General features: G+C 39.5%; 1 protein-coding gene across 1 annotated transcript; it reads left to right on the forward strand.

Moving 5' to 3' along the window:
• The first annotated feature begins 8,394 nt into the window (after nt 1–8,394).
• On the forward strand, nt 8,395–8,847 carry LOC145046415 (uncharacterized). Its single transcript, XM_078994705.1, has one exon. The coding sequence runs from the start codon at nt 8,395–8,397 to the stop codon at nt 8,845–8,847; it is 453 nt and encodes a 150-aa protein (XP_078850831.1).
• The last annotated feature ends 881 nt before the right edge of the window (nt 8,848–9,728 follow it).

The following is a 9,728-nucleotide window of genomic DNA, read 5'->3' on the forward strand; positions in this document are numbered from 1 at the left end:
TTCTAAGACTATCTGAACACGTAAAGTTGCTAACTTTACATGTGTCTATGATGTAATGAAACCAAAACACTACAAATTAACTATTAAGGAGGCTAATTAGGCTAGAACAAGTTCATGGCTACCAAAAGATGTCTTTCTTGAGCTCCTAGAGCTCAAGGATGTCTAGATCTGTAGTATGAACAGATATAACTACTTCATCATTACGAATTTATGGTTTTTGAGCTCAAAACCATCCATGTGGGGGCAAACTAGATCTAGATGTACAATAGACAAGGTGAGAGATTTATTACCAGATAGTGATGAGGTTGAGAAGCTAATCCTGGACCAACAAGCTTTTCCTTGGACCTCCCAACTCCTTCTTCTTCTTCTTCTTCAAAGCTTGCAAATTACTTCTCCAAGGCTAGATCTTGTTCCAAGAAAAGGATATGGTGGCTAGGGTTTGGGGTTCTGGACTATATGGACCGCAAATGAGCCCTGGGGAAGAGAATAAGGTGCTTAAATAGGGTACCAAGTCTCGAAATTAGGGTTTCCCAACCCAAACCAGACTCGCCGAGTCCACTTGCCGACTCGCCGATTCGGTCACTTACTTTACACCAGGATCCCGCTCCGACTCGCGGAGTTCCTCCCTGTACTCGACAAGTCGACCCTCTTTAACGTATGGCTTTCCTTTCCCTTCGTGACCTTTCTAATTTCGGGTGTTACAGTCGGAGAGCTAGCTTTCCTACGAATCTTCCACCTAAAATCAGTTGAGTGCATAATTTCTTTCATAAGCACGATTTAATATAAGTATTCAATACTTAAAGGATTAAATATATACTTAAAGATTGTTACTTGTATTTTGTGTTGATAGTATACTTTATATGTAAATTAAATGCTTATTATCCAGAATATGTGTTAACTATAATTCAACATAACACTCTGTGCGAGCCAGATATGACTATGTAAATGCTAAAAATGTTTTTAGTTATACCAAGTGACATACTTATTACAAGTATTATTACTTAGAAGTATTTAAGGTATACCGAATACTTATTCGTTGAATTTTGTGCTAAATATATCTACCTATAGGATGGAAAGTATTTCGTAAACAGGAAAAAGGTTTTGGAAATTGATTACATGCATCATAGTCTTGTATAGTGATAAAGTAAGACTTAGTAAAGGATGCCTAGTTCAAAGTAAGTTGATAAAGTGCTTAGTTATACCCTGTATCGCAGTGATATTGCATTTACATGATATTTGTATTGAGAGCTAACTATTTATATTATAGTATGACCTAATTATAAACTAAGACTTATAAGGAACTTTGTATTCAAAAGTACGTTGAATAAATGGATAGTAATCATAAAAAGAATGTATGCAAGATTACAACAAAGAATAGAGCTCTATTATATGGCAGTTTCACGTGTCAAGGTATGGGTTACATACTAGAGTTATTTGATAAGTTGGATAATGGGTAGTCTCAATTTTAGGCTTTGTGTGAGATTAGAACAAATAAGAGATAACGTTTACGTTCCACTATCTAGATAACATGGGAAAATTCTATAGGAGACACCTCACCGTTGCATGGTGAATATCCATGCATAATACCTTCCATATAATAATGAAGTCTCATACCTCTAAGCAAAGTCTTATCACTCTCTCTCCCTCTTCTTTTATTCTCGGCCATAAGAGTTTCCCCACCACCATTTTTCACTACAAACTTAAATCACATTCATTATTTCCTTTCATACCTCCCAAAGAACACAAGGAAAATTCTACCACTTCTCCTTCTAAAATTCGTGGCTTGGTGTGTATTTCAAGAGGTTGTCACCGAAAATCCCTTCATCTTGGTAAGCTACTTCTCATTAAAGTGTTTAACTTCATGTTCATGATTTATGTTCCTTAGAAACCTCATAAGCTCGAGATCTACTCAAATAAGCTTGCTAGGGCCGAAATCTCTCTATTTTCTTCACCAAAAACCGAATCCAACACCCCAAAGTGAGTTCATACCCCCTATTTTTGGTTTTTACTATGTTTTAGGGGAGAATACAAGTTGTTTTGTGTAGATCTATGTGTATATGCATGATTATGTGTATTTACTATGTTAAATGTTGTGTTTATGTGTTAGAACTCCATAAATATCGATAGATCTACTAAAATATGGTGATATTTGTAAACAAAAACACTCCATGCAAATTATTATGAATATGAAAGGATTAAAACATACAAAGGATGTTTAAAACTAAGAAAATTTGTGTAAAGCGAAAAATTTTAAAAAGTAAACAAAAGTGAGGATCTTTTGTCAACTTACGGTTTTAAAAAAGACTAAAAGAGTCATTTTTAAACAAAAATGGGTCTTTATGATATTCACGGTTTTTAAAGGGCCAAAAGTGTAATTTTTCACAAAATGGGCCTCATATTGGGCCTTCACAGTTTTTATGGGCTAAACTTGTAAATTTATGGCTTTTATGATTCACATTATCATTTTAGACAAATTTGAGCCAAAAACGTAAATTTTCGATTAAAAGGGCTGAAAATGTAAATTTAGTTAAACTTGGGCGAAAAAGATAAATTCATTCAGAATTGGGCCGAGAATGTCAATTTTCATAAAATTAAGGCCAAAAGTGTTATTTCTAAACAAAAAGGGGCTAGAAATGCTATTTCGTTTAAAACAAGCCTAAAAATGTGCCTTAATTGTAAATTGTCAAAATTAAAACAAGACTCTTAAATGACCTAAAGTGTCATTTTTACCAAAAATGTGTCTTAATTGTAAATTTTCGGTTTAAGGACCAAAAATGTCTTTTCACAAAAAGTGGGCCTTTTCGTGTCATTTTGGTAAACAACTCAGCTTAACAACCAACATAACATCCAATGGATCAATTACATCATTTACACTTCTTATTGGGCTTGGAAAATAATCTACATGTTTAGTGGGCCTTAGTTGTCCTCTTACATGTTCATTGGGCCTGAAATATACCTTACATGTTTATTTGGCCTTAGTTGTCCATTTACATGTTTATTGGGCCTGGAATATACCTTACATGATTATTGGGCCTTCGTGGTCCATCTACATGCTTGATGACTCCACACATTCACATACATACTCATTGGGTTGTGAAAACTAAATACATACAAAGAAACAATATACACTATGCAATTTCATATTCGTGTAAATTTAGTTAAGGATATTTTGAGACACTTCGTTTGGCACCTATCGAGTGTACAACCGTAGCCTGTAGTTATAACCCGAGTATCCTGGAGGGAGAGCGGGAGTTTGTGTATAGATCTATACGGGGGTGACACCACACACCTGAGTTGTTCACTACAATTAGACTAGGCCAGTCTAGGGTGACAAACCTTACCTTAAACAAATCGGCATCCGAAAAACATCATGACAAGAGGATTAGTCATTATCAAGTATGGTTATAATGACTCACTTAGAGTAATTAACTCCATTATAAAAAAATACGGAATACAAATTCTGTTGATAACACGATAATATACACGCACTGGTACTCAGCCATGGGGTGTTGAGATCACAACGTTTTATAAACAGACAACACCGGGTTGTTTGGGATCATTCACTTCATACACTTACTAACATTAACATGCATGCATTAGTACAAGATCGGGCACAAACATTTCAAACCGTTTTTCAGAAAATATCGGATTTTTTGGCATTTACAAAGTAATACAAAACATTTTACTACAACATTATATATGTTGACCATTTCAAATTAACGGGTATTCTTAGGAAATTGTTGAGCAGGTTGGTCAGCAAGAATACCTGGATATTTTTTTGTGTTTTGTTATCACCGTACTTTGGATATTTTGGCATGTAATGTTAAAATACAATACCAATGATAGTTGTAATACTACATGTGTGATGATGATGATGTTTTGTTTTAATTATATACAATGTGATGATACTACAAGAATGAAGTCACCCAAGCCCCCGGATGATTCCACCGTCTGGTTCGGAGGTGTGACAGATTGGTATCAGAGTATTGTTTATAGTGAACTGGCATATCTAATCATACAAGATATGCAAATATAAATACAATCGGACTAAACTAATTTGAACAAAATAATTAACATACATACCTAGGTTTGCATTAATACAATAACACTAAAAGTCTATGGAGGAAATTGAACACCGTGGTTAAACCCGGACAGTTATGTAGTCGTATTAGGGATAAATAGAGCCTGATACGACCAACACGTGTTTGGGACTGATCATGGTGGGAAATGAATCTAGAAACTTACCAACCTTGCATTAAAAAAAAAGCTTTAAGGAACTCAAACATAAACAATTAAAATACTATAGGAGTATTTGGAATGCTATCTACATACACTCTCCTTACATACTTCTCACCCCTCATGTAAACCCTATGGTCGGATTCCATCAATCAGGAGATCCCTATTTCCCCAACCAGGGGAATGGAGGATGGTTAGAGCTTGAACCGGAGGAAGAACCAGAAGAAGAACCTGAAAAAGGACCGGAAAAACTGATAGCAAACTCAGATGAGGAGGAGGCTTATGGTAGCGATGCAGATGAATCGGACGTGGAGTCCGAAGTCATTAATCTGCCATACATATCCATGTTTCCCCTGTATAGGATGGGTCCCAACGGTTCTACACCCACATAGGCACACGAGATTTGGAGGTGGAGTCGCCAGCAGGGGGTGCATCCCATATTCGGTATGAACCGGGACTATTACAACCTAAGTCACGGTGGACCTGTTGATCGAGTCCTGCCAGTAATGGTTAGGAGGACGCTTGACATCCGCGAGCAGGCACAGGAAACCGTCGGTCAAATGGTTGCAATGGGAGTTGCGGTTGAGCGCAAAAAGGATGACTCATGAGGTGGTCATGGACTATCAGTCACGTCAGGCAACATTGGAGGTCCGGCTTCGAGCCACCAAGCATCACCTCGCCAGACTCCAGGGTGCATGTACCTCATCATAAGGACCACCAGAACCTTCTCACCGCGACTAGGATTGGCTTCATCTACTACCAATACTGTTATGATTTCCTTTATGTACTACCAACTTCATTATTAAGTGATTACACTACTCACATAGTCGTTACGCTTTCGAAATTTATTTCCTTCATGTATTGTATTCCTTAAAGGCAAATTTTCATGTATCAAAAATATTGTTACTACTGAAAGCAGTTATATATATTAACGTGATGTTGTTATCTGCTATGTGTTCTATTATTTTATTTCATGTTGATTGTATGCATTCATTTACACGCACAACCTAATCACTGAAATTGTTCTATATTCAAGGAATCTCGAAACCAGAATGCACTAAATACTCATCATCTTTCTGTTCTATGATAGAAGATGCCTCAAAAACCGAATCGCAGAAACAACATGGCACCACCACCACTGCCTCCACCGGAGGTAAACAGGACTACATTCCAAGCAGCAATGTTAGTTGCGGTCACCGCTGCACTGGCACATATTCAAAATGGGAATAACGGTGGATGTAACGGGCAAGGAGTTGGAAGCTCAAACTAGGGGATGAACCAAGGACCTACAAAGGTCTGTACCTACAAAACTTTCATGAATGCCAAGCCTCGAACCTTCAACGGAATGGTAGGCGTCAAACCCTAAAGCGGTGGATAGAAAAAGTTGAATCAGTATTCAAGATCTGCGGATGCCCTGCAGAGTGCAAGGTGAAGTTTGCAGTTTGCACGTTTGTCGATCAAGTGCTTTCCTGGTGGAATGGTCATGTGGAGGCCATGACACTCCCAGTGGCAAATGTTATGCCATGGGAGGAGCTTAAGGAAATGTTAATGGCGGAGTACTGTCCAAGAGGGGAGATCCAGAAAATGGAGCATCAACTGTGGAATCTCAAAATTTAGAACTCCAACATCGATGCTTACATCTCGAGTTTTAGTAAGTTGTCACTCCTATGTCCAGGCATGATCACTTCTGAAGAAAAGAAGATTGAAAGATTCATTTAGGGATTAACCTCTACAATCCGAGGAAATGTAATAGCAGTAAACCCGGAGATGTATGACGATGATAAGAGACTAGCCAAGAAGCTATACGACCATTGTAACAAGAAAGGATCCAAAACCATTGAGACCAAGAACAAAAAGGAAGGAGATAACAAGAAAAGCAAGGAGAACAAACGAAAAGGGAGACAAAACCAAGAGTCATCGAAAAAGCAACAAACGATAGCAGTCCACACTACTACTACTCATGTTGCCTCAACACCACATGCTCCAGCCTCAACTATGTAAACCACTACCAGGCAGTACTCGGGAACCTTACCCAAGTGTAACAAATGCAGCTACCACCAACATGGGGAATGAAGATATATACAGTGTACCAATTGAAACCGTAAGGGCCATACCACTCTCTACTGCAGATCTCAACCCCAACAGAACCATCAACCAAACAACAACAACAACAACAACAACAACAACCGCAACACCAATAACAAAAAAAATAACGTTGGTGCTAGTCACACTTGTTATGGATGTGGAGGAACCGGTTATTTCAGACATAATTGCCCCAAAGCCAACACCCAAGGAGCAGGAGGATCAGGAAGGGTCCTGACTTTGGGTCAAGGTGAGGCAATTCAATACCCGATGGTTGTTACTGGTACCTTCCCACTTAACAACATTTATGCATGCATCTTATTCGATAGTAGAGCTGATCGGAGCTTCGTTAGTAACAAATTCAAACACTTACTAAACCAACAACCCCAGAAGCTAAACGAAGCCTTCACGGTGGATATAGATAATAGGAAAACTGAAACAACCAAAGATGTTTACGTAGGGTGCAAATTAACACTGAACAACCATTCATTTCAAATATATTGGATGCCAGTAAATATTAGGAGTTTTGATGTGATAATCAACATGGATTGGTTAAGATGCCACCATGCTGATATTATGTGCCACGAGAAGGCCGTTTTCCTTCACCCCCGATCACGAAACCCTAATAATATATGGTGATAAACCTGGTGTCAATCTTCATCTTATCTCGTGCATCAAGGCACATAAGTGTCTGCACAAGAAAAACTATGCCTTCCTCGATCATGTTTTAGATAAAGCCAAAGACGACGCAAACATTAAAGACATCCCAGTGGCATGCATCTTCCCGGATGTATTTCCTAAAGACCTTCCGGGAATACCCCCAGAAAGATAAGTTGAATTTTGAATCGACCTCATACCGGGAGCCACATCAATTGCCAAATCACCCTACAGGTTAGCTCCCGGTGAAATGTAGGAGTTATCCAGTCAATTAAGCGAACTTCTGAACAAAGGATTCATCAGGGCAAGCTTCTCATCCTAGTGAGCTCCGGTCTTGTTTTTCAAGAAGAAAGACGGATCCTTCTGAATGTGCATCGACTATCGGGAGTTGAACAAACTCACTGTCAAAAATCGATATCCACTCCCTCGGATGGACGATCTATTTGACCAACTTCAAGGAGCTAGTTACTTCTCCAAAATAGATCTAAAATCCGATTATCATCAGCTCTGAGTCCGAGAAGAGGACATTCCAAAAATTGCTTTCCGAACTCGATATGGCCATTACGAATTCGTTGTGATGCCCTTCGGTCTAACAAATACCCCCGCAACATTTATAGACCTCATGAATCGAGTCTGCCATCCATTCCTCGATAATTTCATAATCGTCTTCATTGATGATATTCTCATATACCCCCGAAGCAAGGAGGAGCACGGTCAACATCTCCGTCAAACCTTGGAAACTCTAAGAGCAGAAAGGCTATATGCTAAACTCTCCAAATGCAAGTTCTGGATTCGCAGTGTAAACTTCTTGGGTCATGTAGTAAGTGAGGAGGGAATTCATATGGATCCTTCCAAGATCAAGGTCATTGAAGTCTGGGCGATTCCAAAAACACCAACATAAATTTGACAATTCTTGGGTCTTGCAGGCTACTACCGATTGTTTATTCAGAACTTCTCCAAGATAGCCAAGCTCCTCACCACTCTAATACAAAAGGCATACCCTTTAATTGGAAGGACATGCAAGAAGCTGTCTTCCAAACCTTGAAGCGAGCCCTATATAGTGCTCCAGTGCTATCCTTACCAGAGGGAACCGAAGACTTCGTAGTATATTGCGATGCTTTAGACCAAGGGTTAGGTTGTGTCCTCATGCGGCGTGGAAAGGTGATAGCTTACGCATCCAGGAAATTGAAAGCACATGAAGTGAACTAAACCACCCATGATCGTAAACTAGGAGCTGTGGTCTTTACCCTAAAGATTTTGAGGCACTACCTCTACGGTACAAAGTGCACCATCTTCACAGATCACGAAAGCCTCCAGCACATTCTCAATCAAAAGGAGATGAACATGAGGCAGCGAAGGTGGACTAAGCTGCTAAATGATTATGAATGCGAGATCAAGTACCACCCAGGAAAGGCTAACATGGTGGTCGATGCCCTGAGCAGGAAAGAATACTCAGGTCACCGGGTGAAAACATTATCGATAACCATCCACTCCCACCTAACCTCACGGATCAAGGGAGCTCAATCAGAGTCATTGAAGCCGAAGAATGATGTAAATGAAACGCTACGTGGGATGGATAAAAACCTTGAAGCCAAAGATGACGAAACTTACTATTTCATGAATAGAATCTGGGTCCCAAAATTTGGGGGATTTAGAGAGTTAGTCATGAACGAAACTCATAAAACACGATATTCCATCCATCCAGGTTTTGATAAAATGTACCTGGACCTCAAACAACATTATTGGTGGCCAAATATGAAGGCAGAGATTGCCACTTACGTGGGCAAGTGTCTCACTTCTGCCAAAGTGAAAGTGGAGTATCAGAAGCCCTCAGGGTTGTTACAACAGCTAGTGATACCCGAGTGGAAATGAGTAAGGATTACCATGGATTTCATAACCAAATCAGCCCATTTCCTGCCAATAAAGGAATCGTACAAGATGGAAAGATTAACACGAATCTATATAAAAGAGATCATGAGACTTCATGGGGTACCGGTATCTATTATCTCAGATCGGGATAGTAGATTTACTTCACGATTTTGGCAGTCACTCTAGAAGGCAATGGGAACACAAATAGACATGATTACTGCCTACAACCTCAAACCAATGGCCAAAGTGAGAGAACCATCCAAACACTCGAAGATATGCTCCGAGCCTGTGTGATCAATTTTAGCAAATCATGGGGTACCCACTTGCCCTTAATTGAGTTCTCGTACAACAACAACTATCACACGAGCATAAAGGTTTCTCCTTTTAAGGCTTTGTATGGTCACAAATGTAGATCACCTCTCTACTGGGCTAAGGTGGGTGACACCCAGCTGGCAAAAGGGAAAACACCAAATAACACTCTTATAGGACCCGAGAACATTCAGGAAACAACAAAGAAGATAATACAAATCAAGGTGCGACTCCAAGCATCGCGAGTCCGACAAAAGAGCTATGCCGATAAATGGTGAAAGCCTCTGGAATTCGAGATTCTTACTCGGATTGGTCTGGTGGCTTATAAACTGTAGCTAGTTGCAGAGCTCAGCAACGTACACCCTGTGTTCCACATCTCGAACCTAAAAAAGTGCTTATCAGATGAAACCCTCATCGTTCCCCTGGATGAGATTGAAGTAAATGAAAACCTCCTATTTTTTGAAGAGCCTATTGAGATAATGGATAGGGAAGTGAAGCGTACAAAACAGAGTTGCATTCCGATTGTGGAGGTTCAATGGAACACTAAGCGTGGACCGAAATTCACATGGGAACGC

Source organism: Lactuca saligna, chromosome 5 (assembly GCF_052625555.1).
Source record: "Lactuca saligna cultivar CGN05327 chromosome 5, ASM5262555v1, whole genome shotgun sequence".
NCBI classification, from domain to species: Eukaryota; Viridiplantae; Streptophyta; class Magnoliopsida; order Asterales; family Asteraceae; genus Lactuca; species Lactuca saligna.

Coding starts and splice junctions, on each gene's coding strand:
- LOC145046415 (XM_078994705.1), top strand. CDS start 8,395: ATGGTGGTCGATGCCCTGAGCAGGAAAGAATACTCAGGTCACCGGGTG.